Source organism: Cetorhinus maximus, unplaced genomic scaffold, assembly GCF_964194155.1.
Source record: "Cetorhinus maximus unplaced genomic scaffold, sCetMax3.hap1.1 HAP1_SCAFFOLD_834, whole genome shotgun sequence".
Lineage (NCBI taxonomy): Eukaryota > Metazoa > Chordata > Chondrichthyes > Lamniformes > Cetorhinidae > Cetorhinus > Cetorhinus maximus.
Window position 1 is genome coordinate 129,126 of NW_027596776.1, and position 22,692 is coordinate 151,817.

Consider the following 22,692-nt stretch of genomic DNA (forward strand, 5'->3'; position numbering starts at 1 on the left):
GTGGGATATATCAGAGTGTTACAGTGAGGGGTGTGGGGTATATCTGTGTGTTACAGTGAAGTGTGTGGGGTATATCAGAGTGTTACAGTGAGGGGTGTGGAGTATATCAGAATGTTACAGTGAAGTGTGTGGGGTATATCACAGTGTTACAGTGAGGGGTGTGGGATACATCAGAGTGTTACAGTGACGGGTGTGGGATATATCAGAGTGTTACAGTGAGGACTGTGGGATCTATCATAGTGTTACAGTGAGGGGTGTGGGATATATCAGAGTGTTACAGTGAGGGGTGTGGGGTATATCACAATGTTACAGTGAGGCGTGTGGGATATATCAGAGTGTTACAGTGAGGGGTGTGGGATATATCAGAGTGTTACAGTGAGGGGTGTGGGGTATATCAGAATGTTACAGTGAGGGGTGTGGGATATATCAGATTGTTACAGTGAGGTTTGTGGGATATATCAGAGTGTTACAGTGAGGGGTGTGGCTTATATCAGAGTGTTACAGTGAGGGGTGTGGGATACATCAGTGTGTTAGAGTGAGGGGTGTGGGCTATATCAGAGTGTTATAGTGAGGGGTGTGTGATATATCAGAGTTGTACACTGAGGGTTGCAGCATATACCTGTGCGTTACAGTTAGGGTTGTGGGATGTATAATAGTGTTACAGTGAGGGGTGTGCGATATGTGAGAGTGTTACAGTGAGGGGTGTGGGGTATATCAGAGTGTTACAATGAGGGGTGTGGGATATATCAGTGTTACAGTGAGGGGTGTGGGACATATCAGAGCGTTACAGTGAGGGGTGTGGGGTATATCAGAGTGTTACAGTGAGGGGTGTGGGGTATATCAGAGTGTTACAGTGAGGGGTGTGGGATATATCAGAGTGTTACAGTGAGGGGTGTGGGATCTAACAGAGTGTTAGAGTGAAGGGTGTGGGATCTATCAGAGTGTTACAGTGAGGGGTGTGGGGTATATCAGAGCGTTACAGTAAGGGGTGTGGGATATATCAGTGTGTTACAGTGCGGGTTGTGGGATGTATCAGGGTGTTACAGTGAGGGGTGTGGGATGTATCAGGGTGTTACAGTGCGGGTTGTGGGATGTATCAGGGTGTTACAGTGAGGGGTGTGGGATATATCATAGTGTTACAGTGAGCGTTGTGGGATATGTGAGAGTGTTACAGTGAGGGGTGTGGGATATATCTGTGTGTTACAGTGAGGGGTGTGGGATATATCAGAGTGTTACAGTGAGGGGTGTGGAATATATGAGATTGTTACAGTGAGGGGTGTGAATTTATCAGTGTTATAGTGAGGGGTGTCAGATATATCTGTGTTTTACAGTGAGTGGTGTGGGATATATCTGTGTTTTACATTGAGGGGTGTGGGATATATCATAGTGTTACAGTGAGGGGTGTGGGATCTATCAGAGTTTTACAGTGAGTGGTGTGGGATATATCAGAGTGTTACAGTGAGGGGTGTGAGATATGTCAGAGTGTTACAGTGAGGGGTATGGGATATATCATAGTGTTACAGTGAGGGATGTGGGATATGTGAGAGAGTTACAGTGAGGGGTGTGAGATATATCATAGTGTTAAAGTGAGGGGTGTGGGATATTTCATAGTGTTAAAGTGAGGGGTGTGGGATATATCATAGTGTTAAAGTGAGGGGTGTGGGATAAGTGAGAGTGTTACAGTGAGGGGTGTGGGATATATCATAGTGTTAAAGTGAGCGGTGTGGGATATATCTGTGTGTTACCGTGAGGGGTGTGGGATATATCAGTGTGGTACAGTGAGGGGTGTGGGATATATCAGAGTGTTACAGTGAGGGGTGTGGGATATGTGAGAGTGTTACAGTGAAGGGTGTGGGATATATCATAGTGTTAAAGTGAGGGGTGTGGGATATATCAGAGTGATACTGTGAGGGGTGTGGGATATATTAAAGGATTACAGTGAAGGGTGTGGGATATATCATAGTATTAAAGTGAGGGATGTGGGATATATCAGAGTGTTACTGTGAGGGGTGTAGGATATATCTGTGTGTTACAGTGAGGGTTGTGGGATATATCATAGTGTTAAAGTGAGTGGTCTGGGATATGTGAGAGTGTTACAGTGAGGGGTGTGGGATATATCATAGTGTTACAGTGAGGTTTGTGGTATATATCATAGTGTTACAGTGAGGGGTGTGGGATATATCAGAGCGTTACAGTGAGGGGTGTGGGATATATCAGTGTTGCAGTGAGCGGTGTGGGATATATCATAGCGTTACATTGAGGGGTGTGGGATGTATCAGGGTGTTACAGTGAGGGATGTGTGGTATATCAGAGTGTTACAGTGAGGGGTGTGGGATCTATCAGAGTGTTACAGTGAGGGGCGTGGGATATATCAGAGTGTTACAGTGATGGGCCTTGGATATATCAGAGTGTTACAGTGAGGGGTGTGAGATGGATCAGGGTGTTATAGTGAGGGGTGTGTGATATATCAGGTTGTTACAGTGAGTGGTGTGGGATCTATCAGAGTGTTAGAGTGAGGGATGTGGGATATATCAGAGTGTTACAGTGCGGGGTGTGGGATGTATCAGTGTTTTACAGTGAGGGGTGTGGGATGTATCATAGTGTTACAGCGATGGGTGTGGGATATATCAGAGTGTTACAGTGAGGAGTGTGGGATCTATCATAGTGTTACAGTGAGGGGTGTGGCATATGTGAGAGTGTTACAGTGAGGGGTGTGGGATATATCTGAGTGTTACTGTGAGGGGCGTGGGATATATCAGAGCATCACAGTGAGGGGTGTGGGATATATCAGGGTGTTACAGTGAGGGGTGTGCGATATATCAGAGTGTTACAGTGAGGTGTGTGGGATATATCAGAGTGATTTAGTGAGGCGTGTGGGATATATCAGTGTTACAATGAGGGCTGTGGGATATATCACAGGGTTGCAGTGAGCGGTATGGGACATATCAGAGTGTTACAGTGAGGGTGTGGGACATATCAGAGTGTTACAGTGAGGGGTGTGGGTCATATCAGAGTGTTACAGTGAGGGGTGTGGGATATATCGGAGTGTTACAGTGAGATGTGTGGGATCTATCAGAGTGTTACAGTGTGTGGTGTGGGATATATCCGAGTGTTACATTGAGGGGTGTGGGATAAATCAGTGTTACAGTGAGGGATGTGTGGTATATCAGAGTGTTACGGTGAGGGGTGTGGGATATGTCAGAGTGTTATTGTGAAGGTTGTGGTATCTATCATAGTGTTACAGTGAGGGGTGTGGGATATGTGAGAGTGTTACAGTGAGGGGTGTGGGATATATCAGAGTGTTACAGTGCGGGTTTGTGGGGTATATCAGAGTGTTACAGTGAGGGGTGTGGGATATATCAGAGTGTTACAGTGAGGGGTGTGGGATCTATCAGAGTGGTAGATTGAGATGAGTGGGATGGATCAGGGTGTTACAGTGAGGGATGTGGGATGGATCAGGGTGTTACAGTGAGGGGTGTGGGTTGGATCAGGGTGTTACATTGAGTGGTGTGGGATCTATCAGAGTGTTACAGTGAGGGGCGTGGGATATATCAGAGCGTTACAGTGAGGGGTGTGGGATATATCAGAGCGTTACAGTGAAGGGTTTAGGACATATCAGTGCTTTACTGTGTGGGGTGTGCGATATATCAGAGTGTCACAGTGAGGGGTGTGGGATATATCAGAGTGTTATAGTGAGGGGTGTGGGATATATCAGTGTTTCAATGAGGGCTGTGGGATATATCAGAGTGTTACAGAGAGGGGTATAGGATGGATCAGGGTGTTACAGTGAGTGGTGTGGGATCTATCTGAGTGTTACAGTGAGGGGTGTGGGATATATCAGAGTGTTACAGTGAGGGGTGTGGGATATATCAGAGTGTTACAGTGAGGGGTGTGGGATAGATCAGAGTGTTACAGTGAGGGGAGTGTGATATATCAGAGTGTTACAGTGAGGGGTGTGTGATATGTGAGATTGGTACCTTGAGGGGTGTGCGATATATCAGAGTTTTACAGTAGCGGGTGTGAGGTATATCAGAGTGTTACAGTGAGGGTTGTGGGATCTATCAGAGTGTTAGAGTGAGGGGTGTGGGACATATCAGAGTGTTACAGCGAGGGGTGTGGGATCTATCAGAGTGTTACAGTGTGTGGTGTGAGTTATATCAGTGTGTTACAGTGAGGTGTGTGGGATATATCAGAGTGATACAGTGTGGGGTGTGGGATCTATCAGAGTTTTAGATTGAGGTGAGTGGGATATATCATGGTGTTACAGTGAGGGGTATGGGCTGGATCAGGGTGTTACGGTGAGTGGTGTGGGATCTATCATAGTGTTACATTGAGGGGTTTGGGATCTATCAGAGAGTTACAATGAGGGGTGTGAGATATATCAGAGTCTTACAGTGAGCGGTGTTGGATATGTGAGAGTGTTACAGTGAGGGGTGTCGGATATATCATAGTGTTAAAGTGAGGGTTGTGGGATATATCAGAGTGTTACAGTGAGGGATGTGGTATATATCTGTATGTTACAGTGAGGGTGTGGGATATATTATAGTGTTTAAGTGAGGGGTGTGGGATATATCAGAGTGTTGCAGTGAGGGGTGTGGGATATGTGGGAGTGTTACAGTGAGGTGTGTGGGATATATCAGGGTGTTACAGTGAGGGGAGTGGGATGGATCAGGGTGTTACAGTGAGGGGTGTTGGATGGATCAGGGTGTTACAGTGAGGGGTGTGGGATATATCAGGGTGTTACAGTGAGGGGGGTGGGATGGATCAGGGTGTTACAGTGAGGGGTGTTGGAAGGATCAGGGTGTTACAGTGAGGGGTGTGGGATATATCAGGTTGTTACAGTGAGGGGAGTGGGATGGATCAGGGTGTTACAGTGAGGTGTGTGGGATGGATCAGGGTTTTACAGTGAAGGGTGTGGGGTATATCAGGGTGTTACAGTGAGGGTTGTGGGGTATATCAGGGTGTTACAGTGAGGTGTGTGGGATATATCAGAGTGTTACAGTGAGGGGTTTGGCATATGTGAGAGTGTTACAGTGAGGGGTGTGGGATATATCAGAATGTTACAGTGAAGTGTGTGGGGTATATCAGTGTGTTACAGTGAGGGGTGTGGGATATATCAGAGTGTTACAGTGAGGGGTGTGGGAAATATCTGAGTCTTACAGTGTGGGGTGTGGTATATAGCAGGGTGTTTCATTGAGGGGTGTGGGATATATCTGTGTGTTACTGTGAGGGATGTGGGATATGTGAGACTGTTACAGTGAGGGCTGTGGGATATATCACATTTTTACAGTGAGGGATGTGAGATATATCATAGTGTTACAGTTAGGTTTGTGGTATATATCATAGTCTTACAATGAGGGGTGAGGGATATATTAGAGCGTTACAGTGAGGGGTGTGGGATACATCAGAGTGTTCCAGTGAGGGGTGTGTGATATGTGAGATTGGTACATTGAGGGGTGTGGGATATATCAGAGTGTTGCAGTGAGGTGTGTGGGGTATATCAGAGTGTTACAGTGACTGGCGTGGGGTATATCAGACTGTTACAGTGAGGGGTGTGGGATAGATCAGAGTGTTACAGTGAGTGGTGTGTGATATGTGAGATTGGTACATTGAGGGGTGTGCGATATATCAGAGTTGTACAGTGAGGGGTGTGAGGTATATCAGAGTGTTAGAGTGAGGGGTGTGGGATCTATCAAAGTGTTAGAGTGAGGGGTGTGGGACATTTCATAGTGTTACTTTGAGGGGTGTGGGATATATGAGAGTGTTACAGTGAGGGGTGTGGGATATATCAGTGTGTTACAGTGAGGGGTGTGGGATATATCTGAGTGTTAGAGTGAGGGGTGTGGGATATATCTGAGTGTTACAGTTAGGGGTCTGGGATATATCAGCATGTTACAGTGAGGGCTGTGGGATATATCACATTTTTACAGCGAGGGGTGTGAGATATATCAGAGTGTTACAGTGAGAGGTGTGGGATATATCAGCGTGTTACAGTGAGAGCTGTGGGATATATTACATTTTTACAGTGAGGGATGTGAGATATATCATAGTGTTACAGTTAAGTTTGTGGTATATATCATAGTCTTACAATGAGGGGTGAGGAATATATTAGAGCGTTACAGTGAGGGGTGTGGGATAGATCAGAGTATTACAGTGAGGGGTGTGGGATATATCAGTGTGTTACAGTTAGGGGTGTGGGATATATCAGAGTGTTACAGTGCGGGGTGTGGGACATATCGGAGGGTTACAGTGAGGGGTGTGGGGTATATCAGAGTGTTAGAATGCTGGGTGTGGGATATATCAGTGTTACAGTGAGCCCTGTGGGATATGTGAGAGTGTTACAATGATGGGTGTGAGATATATCAGAATGTTACAGTGAGGGGTGTGGAATATATCAGAGTGTTACAGTGAGGGGTGTGGGCTATATCATAGTGTTAGAGTGAGGGGAGTGGGATATATCAGAGTGTTCCAGTGAGGGATGTGTGATATGTGAGATTGGTACATTGAGGGGTGTGGGATATATCAGGGTGTTAGACTGATAGGAGTGGGATGGATCTGGGTGTTACAGTGAGTGTTGTGGGATGGATCAGGTAGTTACAGTGAAGCGTGTGGGATATATCAGGGTGTTACAGTGAGTGGTTTGGGATATATCAGAGTGTTACAGTGAGGGATGTGGGATATATCAGACTGTTACAGTGAGGGGTGTGTGATATGTGAGATTGGTACAGTGAGGGGTGTGGGATATATCAGAGTTTTACAGTGAGGGGTGTGGGATATATCAGAGTGTTACAGTGAGGGGTGTGGGATATATCAGAGTGTTACAGTGAGGGGTGTGGGATCTATCAGAGTGTTACAGTGAGGTGTATGGGATATATCAAAGTGTTACAGTGAGGGGTGTGGGATATATCAGGGTGTTACAGTGAGGGGTGTGGGATATATCAGTGTGATACATTGAGGGGTGTGGCACATATCAGTGTGTTACAGTGAGGGGTGTGTTATATACCAGTGTGTTACAGTGAGGGGTGTGGGATATACCAGAGTGTTACAGTTAGGGGTGTGGGATATATCAGAGTGTTACAGTGAGGGGTATGAGATCTATCAGAGTGTTACAGTGAGTGGTGTGGGATCTATCAGAGTGTTACAGTGAGGGGTGTGGGATATATCAGAGTGTTACAGTGAGGGGTGTGGGATATATCAGAGTGTTACAGTGAGGGGTGTGGGATATATCAGAGTGTTACAGTGAGGGGTGTGGGATATATCAGGGTGTTACAGTGAGGGGTGTGGGATATATCAGGGTGTTACAGTGAGGGGTGTGGGATATATCAGGGTGTTACAGTGAGGGGTGTGGGATATATCAGAGTGTTACAGTGAGGGGTGTGGGATATATCAGGGTGTTATAGGGAGGGGTATGGGATGTAACCGAGTGTTATAGCGAGGGGTGTGGGATATATCAGAGTGTTACAGTGAGCGGTGTGGGATATATCAGGGTGTTACAGTGAGGGGTGTGGGATATATCAGGGTGTTACAGTGAGGGGTGTGGGATATATCAGGGTGTTACAGTGAGGGGTGTGGGATATATCAGGGTGTTACAGTGAGGGGTGTGGGATATATCATAGTGTTACAGTGAGGGGTGTGGGATGTATCAGGGTGTTACAATCTGGGGTGTGGGATATATCAGTGTGTTACAGTGAGGGGTGTGGGATATATCAGGCTGTTCCAGTGCGGGGTGTGGGATATATCGGAGGGTTACAGTGAGGGGTGTGGGATATATCAGGGTGTTACAGTGAGGGGTATGGTATATATCAGAGTGTTACGGTGAGGGATGTGGGATATATCAGGGTGTTACAGTGAGGGGAGTGGGATGGATCAGGGTGTTACAGTGAGGGGAGTGGGATGGATCAGGGTGTTACAGTGAGGGGTGCGGGTTATATCAGAGTGTTACAGTGAGTGGTGCAGGATATATCAGAGTGTTACTGTGAGGGGTGCGGGATATATCAGAGTGTTACAGTGAGGGGTGCGGGATATATCAGAGTGTTACAGTGAGGGCTGCGGGATATATCAGAGTGTTACAGTGAGGGGTTTGGGGTATATCAGAGTGTTACAGTGAGGGGTTTGGGGTATATCAGAGTTTTACAGTGAGGGGTGTGGGATATATTTAGAGTGTTACAGTGAGGGGTGTGGGATTTATCAGAGTGTTACAGTGAGGGGAGTGGGATATATCAGAGTGTTACAGTGAGGGGTGTGGCGTATATCAGGGTGTTACAGTGAGGGATGTGGGATATATCAGAGTGTTACAGTGAGGCGTGCGGGATATATCAGAGTGTTACAGTGAGGCGTGTGGGATGTATCAGGGTGTTACAGTGAGGGGTGTGGGATGGATCAGAGGGTTACATTGAGGGGTGCGGGATATATCCGAGTGTTACAGTGAGAGGTGCGGGATATATCAGAGTGATACAGTGAGGGGTGTGGGATGTATCTGAGTGTTACAGTGACGGGTGTAAATATACCAGTGTTATAGTGAGTGGTGTGTATTTATCAGAGTGTTACAGTGACGGTGTGGGATCTATCAGAGTGTTACAGTGAGTGGTGTGGGATATATCAGGGCGTTACAGTTAGGTCTGTGGGATATGTGAGACTGTTACAGTGAGGGGTGTGGGATATATCAGGGTGTTACATTGAGGGGTGTGGGATAAATCAGAGTGTTACAGTGAGGGATGTTTTGAATATATCAGAGTGTTACAGTGAGGGGTGTGCGATATATCAGAGTGTTACGGTTAGGCGTGTGGGATATATCAGAGTTTTACAGTGAGGTGTGTGGGATATATCAGAGTGTTACAGTGAGGAGTGTGGGATATATCAGGGTGTTAGAGTGAGGGGAGTGGGATGGATCAGGGTGTTACAGTGAGGGGTGTGGGTTATATCAGGGTGTTACAGTGAGTCGTGTGGGATATATCAGAGTGCTACAGTGCGGGGTGACGGATGTATATGGTGTTACAGTGAGGGGTGTGGGATGTATCAGGGTGTTACAGTGAGGGGTGTTGGATATGTCATAGTGTTACAGTGAGGGGTGTGGGATATGTGACAGTGTTACAGTGAGGGCTATGGGATATATCAGAGTGTTACAGTGACGGGTGTAAATATACCAGTGTTATAGTGAGTGGTGTTTATTTATCAGAGTGTTACAGTGACGGTGTGGGATCTATCGGAGTGTTACAGTGAGGGGTGTGGGATATAACAGAGTGTTACAGTGAGGGGTGTGGGATATATCAGGGTGTTACAGGGAGGGGTGTGGAATATATCAGAGTGTTACAGTGAGGGGTGTGGGCTATATCATAGTGTTACAGTGAGGGATGTGGGATATTTGAGAGTGTAATAGTGAGGGGTGTGGATATATCAGAGTGTTACAATGCGGGGTGTGGGATATATCAGTGTTACAGTGAGCGCTGTGGGATATGTGTGAGTGTTACAATGAGGGGTGTGAGATAAATCAGAATGTTACGGTGAGGGGTGTGGAATATATCAGAGTGTTCCAGTGAGGGATGTGTGATATGTGAGATTGGTACATTGAGGGGTGCGGGATATATCAGGGTGTTAGATTGATAGGAGTGGGATGGATCAGGGTGTTACAGTGAGTGTTGTGGGATGGATCAGGTAGTTACAGTGAAGCGTGTGGGATATATCAGGGTGTTATAGTGAGTGGTTTGGGATATATCAGAGTGTTACAGAGAGGGGTGTGGGATATATCAGAGTTATAAAGTGAGGAGTGTGGGATATATCAGAGTGTTACAGTGAGGGGATTGGGATATATCAGGGTGTTACAGTGAGGGGTGTGGGATATATCAGGGTGTTACAGTGAGGGGTGTGGTATCTATCAGAGTGTTACAGTGAGGGGTGTGGGATCTATCAGAGTGTTACAGTGAGGAGTGTGGGATATATCAAAGTGTTACAGTGAGGGGTGTGGGATATATCAGGGTGTTACAGTGAGGGGTGTGGGATATATCAGTGTGTTACATTGAGGGGTGTGGCATATATCAGTGTGTTACAGTGAGGGGTGTGTGATATATCAGTGTGTTACAGTGAGGGGTGTGGGATATATCAGAGTGTTACAGTTAGGGGTGTTGGATATATCAGAGTGTTACAGTGAGTGGTGTGGGATCTATCAGAGTGTTACATTGAGGGGTGTGGGATATAACAGGGTGTTACAGTGAGGGATGTAGATATATCAGAGTGTTACATTGAGGGGTGCGGGATATATCAGAGTGTTACAGTGAGGGGTGTTGGATATATCAGGGTGTTACAGTGAGGGGTGTGTGATATATCAGAGTGTTACAGTGCGGGGTGTGGGATATGTCGGAGGGTTACAGTGAGGGGTGTGGGATATATCAGAGTGTTACAGTGAGGGGTGTGTGATATATCTGAGTGTTACAGTGAGGGGTGTGGGATATATCAGAGTGTTATAGTGAGGGGTGTGGGATGTATCAGGGTGTTACAGTGAGGGGTGTGGGATATATCAGGGTGTTACAGTGAGGGGTGTGGGATATATCAGAGTGTTACAGTGAGGGGTGTGGGATATATCAGAGTGTTACAGTGAGGGGTGCGGGATATATCAGAGTGTTACAGTGAGGGGTGTGGGGTATATCAGAGTGTTACAGTGAGGGGTGTGGGATATATCAGGGTGTTACAGTGAGGGGTGTGGGGTATATCAGAGTGTTACATTGAGAGGTTTGGGATATATCAGAGTGTTACAGTGAGGGGTGTGGGGTATATCAGAGTGTTACAGCGAGGGGTGTGGGATATATCAGAGTGTTACAGTGAGGGGTGCGGGATATATCAGAGTGTTACAGTGAGGGGTGTGGGATATATCAGAGTGTTACAGTGAGGGGTGTGGGATATATCAGATTGTTACAGTGAGGGGTGTGGGATGTATCAGAATGTTACAGTGAGGGGTGTGGGATATATCAGAGTGTTTCAGTGAGGGGTGTGGGATATATCAGAGTGTTACAGTGAGGGGTGTGGGCTATACCAGAGTGTTACAGTGAGGGGTGTGGTATGTATCAGGGTGTTACAGTGAGGGGTGTGGGGTATATCAGAGTGTTACAGTGAGGGGTGCGGGATATATCAGGGTGTTACGGTGAGAGATGTGGTATATATCAGGGTGTTACAGTCAGGGGAGTGGGATGGATCAGAGTGTTATAGTGAGGGGTTTGGGATATATCAGAGTGTTACAGTGAGGGGTTTGGGATATATCAGAGTGTTACAGTGAGGGGTGTGGGATATATCAGAGTGTTACAGTGAGGGGTGTGGGATATATCAGAGTGTTACAGTGAGGGGTGTGGGATATATCAGAGTGTTACAGTGAGGGGTGTGGGATATATCAGAGTGTTACAGTGAGGGGTGCGGGATATATCAGAGTGTTACAGTGAGGGGTATGGGTTATATCAGAGTGTTACAGTGAGGGGTGTGGGATATATCAGGGTGTTACAGTGAGGGGTGGGGGATATATCAGAGTGTTACAGTAAGGGGTGTGGGATATATCAGAGTGTTACAGTGAGGGGTGTGGGATATATCAGGGTGTTTCAGTGAGGGGTGTGGGATATATCAGGGTGTTACAGTGGGGGGTGTGGGATATATCAGGGTGTTACAGTGAGGGGTGTGATATATATCAGGGTGTTACAGTGAGGGGTGTGGGGTATATCAGAGTGTTACAGTGAGGGGTGTGGGGTATATCAGAGTGTTACAGTGAGGGGTGTGGGATATATCAGAGTGTTACAGTGAGGGGAGTGGGATATATCAGAGTGTTACAGTGAGGGGTGTGGCGTATATCAGGGTGTTACAGTGAGGGATGTGGGATATATCAGAGTGTTACAGTGAGGCGTGCGGGATATATCAGAGTGTTACAGTGAGGCGTGTGGGATGTATCAGGGTGTTACAGTGAGGGGTGTGGGATGGATCAGAGGGTTACATTGAGGGGTGCGGGATATATCCGAGTGTTACAGTGAGAGGTGCGGGATATATCAGAGTGATACAGTGAGGGGTGTGGGATGTATCTGAGTGTTACAGTGACGGGTGTAAATATACCAGTGTTATAGTGAGTGGTGTGTATTTATCAGAGTGTTACAGTGACGGTGTGGGATCTATCAGAGTGTTACAGTGAGTGGTGTGGGATATATCAGGGCGTTACAGTTAGGTCTGTGGGATATGTGAGACTGTTACAGTGAGGGGTGTGGGATATATCAGGGTGTTACATTGAGGGGTGTGGGATAAATCAGAGTGTTACAGTGAGGGATGTTTTGAATATATCAGAGTGTTACAGTGAGGGGTGTGCGATATATCAGAGTGTTACGGTTAGGCGTGTGGGATATATCAGAGTTTTACAGTGAGGTGTGTGGGATATATCAGAGTGTTACAGTGAGGAGTGTGGGATATATCAGGGTGTTAGAGTGAGGGGAGTGGGATGGATCAGGGTGTTACAGTGAGGGGTGTGGGTTATATCAGGGTGTTACAGTGAGTCGTGTGGGATATATCAGAGTGCTACAGTGCGGGGTGACGGATGTATATGGTGTTACAGTGAGGGGTGTGGGATGTATCAGGGTGTTACAGTGAGGGGTGTTGGATATGTCATAGTGTTACAGTGAGGGGTGTGGGATATGTGACAGTGTTACAGTGAGGGCTATGGGATATATCAGAGTGTTACAGTGACGGGTGTAAATATACCAGTGTTATAGTGAGTGGTGTTTATTTATCAGAGTGTTACAGTGACGGTGTGGGATCTATCGGAGTGTTACAGTGAGGGGTGTGGGATATAACAGAGTGTTACAGTGAGGGGTGTGGGATATATCAGGGTGTTACAGGGAGGGGTGTGGAATATATCAGAGTGTTACAGTGAGGGGTGTGGGCTATATCATAGTGTTACAGTGAGGGATGTGGGATATTTGAGAGTGTAATAGTGAGGGGTGTGGATATATCAGAGTGTTACAATGCGGGGTGTGGGATATATCAGTGTTACAGTGAGCGCTGTGGGATATGTGTGAGTGTTACAATGAGGGGTGTGAGATAAATCAGAATGTTACGGTGAGGGGTGTGGAATATATCAGAGTGTTCCAGTGAGGGATGTGTGATATGTGAGATTGGTACATTGAGGGGTGCGGGATATATCAGGGTGTTAGATTGATAGGAGTGGGATGGATCAGGGTGTTACAGTGAGTGTTGTGGGATGGATCAGGTAGTTACAGTGAAGCGTGTGGGATATATCAGGGTGTTATAGTGAGTGGTTTGGGATATATCAGAGTGTTACAGAGAGGGGTGTGGGATATATCAGAGTTATAAAGTGAGGAGTGTGGGATATATCAGAGTGTTACAGTGAGGGGATTGGGATATATCAGGGTGTTACAGTGAGGGGTGTGGGATATATCAGGGTGTTACAGTGAGGGGTGTGGTATCTATCAGAGTGTTACAGTGAGGGGTGTGGGATCTATCAGAGTGTTACAGTGAGGAGTGTGGGATATATCAAAGTGTTACAGTGAGGGGTGTGGGATATATCAGGGTGTTACAGTGAGGGGTGTGGGATATATCAGTGTGTTACATTGAGGGGTGTGGCATATATCAGTGTGTTACAGTGAGGGGTGTGTGATATATCAGTGTGTTACAGTGAGGGGTGTGGGATATATCAGAGTGTTACAGTTAGGGGTGTTGGATATATCAGAGTGTTACAGTGAGTGGTGTGGGATCTATCAGAGTGTTACATTGAGGGGTGTGGGATATAACAGGGTGTTACAGTGAGGGATGTAGATATATCAGAGTGTTACATTGAGGGGTGCGGGATATATCAGAGTGTTACAGTGAGGGGTGTTGGATATATCAGGGTGTTACAGTGAGGGGTGTGTGATATATCAGAGTGTTACAGTGCGGGGTGTGGGATATGTCGGAGGGTTACAGTGAGGGGTGTGGGATATATCAGAGTGTTACAGTGAGGGGTGTGTGATATATCTGAGTGTTACAGTGAGGGGTGTGGGATATATCAGAGTGTTATAGTGAGGGGTGTGGGATGTATCAGGGTGTTACAGTGAGGGGTGTGGGATATATCAGGGTGTTACAGTGAGGGGTGTGGGATATATCAGAGTGTTACAGTGAGGGGTGTGGGATATATCAGAGTGTTACAGTGAGGGGTGCGGGATATATCAGAGTGTTACAGTGAGGGGTGTGGGGTATATCAGAGTGTTACAGTGAGGGGTGTGGGATATATCAGGGTGTTACAGTGAGGGGTGTGGGGTATATCAGAGTGTTACATTGAGAGGTTTGGGATATATCAGAGTGTTACAGTGAGGGGTGTGGGGTATATCAGAGTGTTACAGCGAGGGGTGTGGGATATATCAGAGTGTTACAGTGAGGGGTGCGGGATATATCAGAGTGTTACAGTGAGGGGTGTGGGATATATCAGAGTGTTACAGTGAGGGGTGTGGGATATATCAGATTGTTACAGTGAGGGGTGTGGGATGTATCAGAATGTTACAGTGAGGGGTGTGGGATATATCAGAGTGTTTCAGTGAGGGGTGTGGGATATATCAGAGTGTTACAGTGAGGGGTGTGGGCTATACCAGAGTGTTACAGTGAGGGGTGTGGTATGTATCAGGGTGTTACAGTGAGGGGTGTGGGGTATATCAGAGTGTTACAGTGAGGGGTGCGGGATATATCAGGGTGTTACGGTGAGAGATGTGGTATATATCAGGGTGTTACAGTCAGGGGAGTGGGATGGATCAGAGTGTTATAGTGAGGGGTTTGGGATATATCAGAGTGTTACAGTGAGGGGTTTGGGATATATCAGAGTGTTACAGTGAGGGGTGTGGGATATATCAGAGTGTTACAGTGAGGGGTGTGGGATATATCAGAGTGTTACAGTGAGGGGTGTGGGATATATCAGAGTGTTACAGTGAGGGGTGTGGGATATATCAGAGTGTTACAGTGAGGGGTGCGGGATATATCAGAGTGTTACAGTGAGGGGTATGGGTTATATCAGAGTGTTACAGTGAGGGGTGTGGGATATATCAGGGTGTTACAGTGAGGGGTGGGGGATATATCAGAGTGTTACAGTAAGGGGTGTGGGATATATCAGAGTGTTACAGTGAGGGGTGTGGGATATATCAGGGTGTTTCAGTGAGGGGTGTGGGATATATCAGGGTGTTACAGTGGGGGGTGTGGGATATATCAGGGTGTTACAGTGAGGGGTGTGATATATATCAGGGTGTTACAGTGAGGGGTGTGGGGTATATCAGAGTGTTACAGTGAGGGGTGTGGGGTATATCAGAGTGTTACAGTGAGGGGTGTGGGATATATCAGAGTGTTACGGTGAGGGGTGTGGGATATATCAGAGTGTTACAGTGAGGGGTGTGTGATATATCTGAGTGTTACAGTGAGGGGTGTGGGATATATCAGAGTGTTACAGTGAGGGGTGTGGGATGTATCAGGATGTTACAGTGAGGGGTGTGGGATATATCAGGGTGTTACAGTGAGGGGTGTGGGATATATCAGAGTGTTACAGTGAGGGGTGTGGGATTTATCAGATTGTTACAGTGAGGGGCGTGTGATATATCAGGGTGTTACAGTGAGGGGTGTGGGATATATCAGAGTGTTACAGTGAGGGGTGTGGGATGTATCAGGGTGTTACAGTGAGGGGTGTGGTATATATCAGGGTGTTACAGTGAGGGGTGCGGGATATATCAGAGTGTTACAGTGCGGGGTGTGGGATATATCGGAGGGTTACAGTGAGGGGTGTAGGATATATCAGGGTGTTACAGTGAGGGGTATGGGATATATCGGAGTGTTACGGTCAGAGATGTGGGATATATCAGGGTGTTACAGTGAGGGGAGTGGGATGGATCATGGTGTTACAGTGAGCGGTGTGGGATGGATCAGAGTGTTACAGTGAGGGGTGTGGGATATATCAGAGTGTTACAGTGAGGGGTTTGGGATATATCAGAGTCTTACAGTGAGGGGTGCGGGATATATCAGAGTGTTACAGTGAGGGGTATGGGATATATCAGAGTGTTACAGTGAGTGGTGCTGGATATATCAGAGTGTTACAGTGAGGGGTGTGGGATATATCAGAGTGTTACAGTGAGTGGTGTGGGGTATATCAGAGTGTTACAGTGAGGGCTGCGCTATATATCAGAGTGTTACAGTGAGGGGTGTGGGGTATATCAGAGTGTTACAGTGAGTGGTGTGGGGTATATCAGAGTGTTACAGTGAGGGCTGCGCGATATATCAGAGTGTTACAGTGAGGGGTGTGGGGTATATCAGAGTGTTACAGTGAGGTGTGTGCGATATATCAGAGTGTTACAGTGAGGGCTGCGCGATATATCAGAGTGTTACAGTGAGGGGTGTGGGGTATATCAGAGTGTTACAGCGAGGGGTGTGGGATATATCAGAGTGTTACAGTGAGGGGTGTGGGATATATCAGAGTGTTACAGTGAGGGGTGTGGGGTATATCAGAGTGTTACAGTGAGGGGTGTGGGATATATCAGAGTGTTACAGTGAGGGGTGTGGGATATATCAGGGTGTTACAGTGAGGGGTGTGGGATATATTATTGTTTTACAGTGAGGGGTGTGGGATATATCAGAGTGTTACAGTGAGGGGTGTGGGATATATCAGAGTGTTACAGTGAGGGGTGTGGGATATTAAAGTGTGTTACAGTGAGGGGTGTGGGATATTAAAGTGTGTTACAGTGAGGGGTGTGGGATATATCAGAGTGTTACAGTGAGGGGTGTGGGATATTAAAGTGTGTTACAGTGAGGGATGTGGGATATTAAAGTTTGTTACAGTGAGGGGTGTGGGATATATCAGAGTGTTACAGTGAGGGGTGTGGGATATTAAAGTGTGTTACAGTGAGGGGTGTGGGATATATCAGAGTGTTACAGTGAGGGGTGTGGGATATATCAGCGTGTTACAGTGAGGGGTGCGGTGTATATCAGAGTGTTACAGTGAGGGGTGTGGGATATATCAGAGTGTTACAGTGAGGGGTGTGGGATATATCAGCGTGTTACAGTGAGGGGTGTGGGATATATCAGAGTGTTACAGTGAGGGGTGTGGGATATATCAGGGTGTTACAGTGAGGGGTGTGGGATATATTATTGTTTTACAGTGAGGGGTGTGGGATATATCAGAGTGTTACAGTGAGGGGTGTGGGATATATCAGAGTGTTACAGTGAGGGGTGTGGGATATATCAGGGTGTTACAGTGGTGGGTGTGGGATATATCAGGGTTGTACAGTGAGGGGTGTGATATATATCAGGGTGTTACAGTGAGGGGTGTGGGATATATCAGAGTGTTACAGTGAGGGGTGTGGGATATATCAGAGTGTTACAGTGAGGGGTGTGGGATATATCAGAGTGTTACAGTGAGATGTTCCTCCCCGTACCGTGGACTGAGAGACCTGTAATAATTGCGAAGTTGCAGATTAAGGCAATGAGGCCGACCACGATGAGACATCTGTATTTTTTTGATCTTCTTCCTCCAGCTGTTTCCTGCCCAGTTTTACCTGGAATAGAGAAGTAAAGATTGACCCATGTTGAGCAGCCTATGTAACTTCACGGAACAGACAATGGTGACGTATCTACCTCCCTTATCGAGAGAAACAACAACCACGTTACTCGTTTATATCCCTCGTTTCACATCCCAGCGCACGGTACAGGAGGGTTATCAAAGAGAATCGAACACCGAGTCACACAGGGAGATATTAGGGACAGGAAACCAAAAGCTCAGACAGAGAGATCGGTACAAGGAGCATCTAAAATGAGGAGATAGAGAGAGAGAGAGACTGAGAGAAAGAGGTGGATAGGTTTAGGAAGGGAATTCCAGAGCACCAGACCCCAGGCAGCTGAAGGCCCGGCTGCTAATGGCGGAGCGATGGGAATCGGGGAACGCCTGAGAGGCCGGAATTGGAGCAGTGCAGAGATAACGGAGGGTGGCAGGAGGTTTCAGAGATAGGGAGGGGTGTAGGGGGCTGGAGGAGGTTTCAGAGATAGGGAGGGGTGTAGGGGGCTGGAGGAGGTTACAGAGATAGGGAGGGTTGTAGGGGCTGGAGGAGGTTACAGAGATAGGGAGGGGTGTAGGGGCTGGAGGAAGTTACAGAGATATGGAGGGTTGTAGTGGAGTGGAGGAGGTTACAGGGATAGGGAGGGTTGTAGGGGCTGGAGGAGGTTACAGAGATAGGGAGGGTTGTAGGGGCTGGAGGAGGTTACAGAGATAGGGAGGGGTGTAGGGGTGGAGGAGGTTACAGAGATAGGGAGGGTTGTAGGGACTGGGGGAGGTTACAGAGATAGGGAGGGGTGTAGGGGCTGGAGGAGGTTACAGAGATAGGGAAGGTTGTAGGGGCTGGAGGAGGTTACAGAGATAGGGAGGGGTGTAGGTGCTGGAGGAGGTTACAGAGATAGGGAGGGGTGTAGGTGCTGGAGGAGGTTACAGAGATAGGGAGGTTTGTAGGGTTTGGAGGAGGTTACAGAGATAGCGAGGTGAATCCCCTCCCCCTTCACCACGTCCCTCCCCTCGACTACCCTGAACCATTGTGACCTCTGACCCCACAATCCAGGATAACTGACCTTTATCCAAGGTCACCTCTGGGCCTTGGTTCTGCTGCGGAGTGAAGTTGACTTGGGCGTAACTTGGTTCCTGTTCACCTACCAGAGACGGAGAGAGGGAGTGAGAAGGGATGAAGAACGTGAGGACAGTTTGGTCAGTATGTGTGATGTAGGTGGGAAGCAGAGGACAACGACAGAGCAACAACACGCACAGCGACATGACACCCAGCTCTGGAGCACACCAAGACGTAACTAGAACTTAGCCAGGTGCATCTCAAATGTTTGCTTTACCAGCTACAGGCAGTAGACACACAGCTGCCACTTAGCAAAGACTTAACTCCCCCCTACAACATGTGTAACACATAATGAGCAGGCATGGAAACCGAGGAACAACAGGCACGTAGCGACGGTGCGATCGTCACGTGGCTAAGGCCCAACAGAAACGCAGCTAAGATGCAACGAATGTGCAATGGACGTGCAAGCGAAGTGTAATTGAGACGTAACACACACGCCACTAAGGTGCAAATGACACACTGCAGAAGCACAACGAGGACAGGACTCATGCTTAACTGTGACATAACTACGATGTAACCAACACGAAACTGAGATGTGAGTGGCAGGGAAGAGACGTGTCGCTCAGTTTTGACAGTCGGAGGGTATTCAGTTTCTAAACAGAGATTAGCAGACCCATAATTAAGGTCTAACAAATACATAACTAAGCTGTAACAAGCAGAGAGGACATGGATCAGGTACGATTTTGACTCGGGCGTAACAAGATGAAACTGGAAGAATCAATGTCGACCTAATGCATCATGTACAACGCAATTGAGAAACGACTAAAGTGCAGCAGGTTTGACACAAATCAGTATCTTACGACTGACATACGATATCCATAACTAACCTGTTGTACGGACCTTAGTTGTCCCAGAGGCAGGAGGAAGATTCAGCTCCGCATACAAGATCTCCGGATCGTCTGGAAAACGGAAACAAAAACTATACACTGGATGAGAGTTAGATACAGAGTAAAGCTCCCTCTACACCGTCCTCATCAAACACTCCCAGGACAGGTACAGCACGGGGTTAGATACAGAGTAAAGCTCCCTCTACACCGTCCACATGAAATACACCCAGGACAGGTACAGCACAGGGTTAGATACAGAGTAAAGCTCCCTCTACACCGTCCTCATCAAACACTCCCAGGACAGGTACAGCACAGGGTTAGATACAGAGTAAAGCTCCCTCTACACTGTCCCCATCAAACACTCCCAGGACAGGTACAGCACGGGGTTAGATACAGAGTAAAGCTCCCTCCACACTGTCCCCATCAAACACTCCCAGGACAGGTACAGCATGGGGTTAGATACAGAGTATAGATTCCCCTGTCTCTCTCTCTCTCCCCCTGGGTTTTGTCTCTCCATCTCTCTGTCTCTCCTTCATTCTGTCTCTCTCTGTCTGTCTGACTTTATCTACCTCTCTTCTGATTTCGTTTCTCTATCCCCCTTTCCTCCTTTTCTCTCTTGGTCTTTTTTTCATGCTCTTTTTGTCTCTCCTTCAGTCTACATCTCACTTTTTCTCTCTCTCTTGCTCTCTCTCCATGTTTCACATTTCCCCTCTCCCTGTGCCTCATTCTCACTCTATCTCTATCTTTCACACTCACTCTCTCTCCCTTCCCCACTGCTCTACCTTCCTCTTTCTCTATCTCTCTTTCTCTTGCCTTCCCTCTCTCCCCCTGTCTGTCTCACTTGCCCTCTCCCTCAGTCCCTCTCTCTGTCCCCCACTCGCTCTCTCTCTCTCTCTCTCTCCCTCTATTGAACAGTTTAACCTACGTTCACTGGGCTCTGTCGTGTTGTTTTTCACGAGTCTCATATTCATGTATTTGGTATCCTGCTCCATGGTTTGTGTCTGAGGGGGTCTCTCTCCTCCGTTCCTGTCCTGTCTGCTTCTCTCTCTCTCTCAGATGTGTCTCAGTCTTTCCTCAGACTCGATGTCAGGGCGTAAACTTCCTCAAAACTGTTTCTGCCTCTTGGTTCCATTTCACAATGACACTTCCCCTGAGATCAGAATGAGAGGCTGGTTGTACTGACTCCAGGGGCAGCAGTCCCTCTCTCTCAATCTCTCTCACCATCTCTCTCTCTGTCTCCCTCTCTCTCAATCTCTCTCACCATCTCTCTCTCTGTCTCCCTCTCTCTCAATCTCTCTCACCATCTCTCTCTCTGTCTCCCTCTCTCTCAATCTCTCTCACCATCTCTCTCTGTCTCCCTCTCTCTCAATCTCTCTCACCATCTCCCTCTTTGTCTCTCTCTCAATCTCTCTCACCATCTCTCTCTCTGTCTCCCTCTCTCTCAATCTCTTTCACCATCTCTCTCTCTGTCTCCCTCTCTCTCAATCTCTCTCACCATCTCTCTCACCATCTCTCTCTCTGTCTCTCAATCTCTCTCACCATCTCCCTCTTTGTCTCTCTCTCAATCTCTCTCACCATCTCTCTCTCTGTCTCCCTCTCTCTCAATCTCTTTCACCATCTCTCTCTCTGTCTCCCTCTCTCAATCTCTTTCACCATCTCTCTCACCATCTCTCTCTGTCTCAATCTCTCTCAATCTCTCTCACCATCTCTCTCACCATCTCCCTCTTTGTCTCTCTCTCAATCTCTCTCGCCATCTCTCTCTCTGTCTCTCACCATCACTCTCCCTGTCTCTCACCATCACTCTCCCTGTCTCTCAATCTCTCTCGCCATCTCCCTCTCTGTTTCTCTCTCTCTCTCAATCTCTCTCCCCATTTCACTCCCTGTCGCTCTGCATTGTCGGAGGGTCAGTACTGAGGGAGCTCCGCACTGTCGGAGGGTCAGTGCTGAGGGAGCTCTGCACTGTCGGAGGGTCAGTACTGAGGGAACGCAGCACTGTCCGAGTGTCAGTACTGAGGGAGCGCCGCACTGTCGGAGGGTCAGTACTGAGGGAGCGCCGCACTGTCGGAGGGTCAGTGCTGAGGGAGCTCCGCACTGTCGGAGGGTCAGTGCTGAGGGAGCTCTGCACTGTCGGAGGGTCAGTACTGAGGGAACGCAGCACTGTCCGAGTGTCAGTACTGAGGGAGAGCCGCACTGTCGGAGGGTCAGTACTGAGGGAGCGCCGCACTGTCGGAGGGTCAGTGCTGAGAGAGCGCCGCACTGTCGGAGGGTCAGTGCTGAGGGAGCGCCGCACTGTCGGAGGGTCAGTGCTGAGGGAGCGCCGCACTGTCGGAGGGTCAGTACTGAGGGAGCGCCGCACTGTCGGAGGGTCAGTGCTGAGAGAGCGCCGCACTGTCGGAGGGTCAGTACTGAGGGAGGACAGCACTTCTGGAGGTTTAATTTCCACATTGTGGGTTTACTGTTGTATGTGTGACCTTTAATCTCTCATCATTAACCGTGACAAGGGTAAGGACGTGAGTTTCCACCATGTCTGATTGAGGGCTGAAATTACAGAGAGGGTATCTCCTCTCTCAGACCTACATCCTTACTGTGTCTCGTTGGTGTATGGGAGTCAGAGAGAGAGAAAGAGAGAGGGAGAGAGGATGGGATGGAGAGAGAGCAGCAGGGATAGGAGGTGGGTGAGGGAGAGAGGGAGAGAGAGAGAGAAAGAGAGGGAGAGTGTTGAATAAAAAGATGGAGAGAAAGCAGCAGAAACAGAGAATGCAACAGACAAAGATAGTGATAGGAGAAGAGAGAGAGAAAGTGAGAGAGGCAGCGCCAGAGAGAGAGCAGGAAATAGAGAGGGAGAGAGAAAGTGAGAGTCAGAGAGTCTGACAGAGAGACAGAAATAGAGATACACACAGAGAGACGGAGAGAGGGGCAGCGCCAGAGAGAGATCAAGAGGCAGAGAGAGAGAGCGCGAGGCGGAGAGAGAGAGAGCGTGAGACAGACAGAGGGAGAGAGGCAGAGACAGACGGAGGGAGAGAGGCAGAGACAGATGGAGGGAGAGGGGCAGAGACAGATGGAGGGAGAGGGGCAGAGACAGACGGAGGGAGAGGGGCAGAGACAGAAGAAGAGAGAGGGGCAGAGACAGAGGGGGAGAGAGGGGCAGAGACAGAGGGGGAGAGAGGGGCAGAGACAGAGGGGGAGAGAGGGGCAGAGACAGAGGGGGAGAGAGGGGCAGA

General features: G+C 48.0%; 1 protein-coding gene across 1 annotated transcript in view; it reads right to left on the bottom strand.

Moving 5' to 3' along the window:
• LOC144674858 (CD209 antigen-like protein 2) overlaps window positions 1–20,536 on the bottom strand; it is a 53,598-nt gene extending 33,062 nt beyond the window's left edge. The window contains exons 1-4 of the mRNA XM_078536028.1: window positions 20,397–20,536; window positions 19,472–19,543; window positions 18,592–18,669; window positions 17,412–17,531 (exon numbers count right to left, since the gene is read on the bottom strand). Coding sequence (XP_078392154.1) covers window positions 17,412–17,531; window positions 18,592–18,669; window positions 19,472–19,543; window positions 20,397–20,463 — 337 coding nt within the window. The 5' untranslated portion in view covers window positions 20,464–20,536. The remainder of the gene's footprint in view (window positions 1–17,411; window positions 17,532–18,591; window positions 18,670–19,471; window positions 19,544–20,396) is intronic.
• Window positions 20,537–22,692: the final 2,156 nt, after the last annotated feature.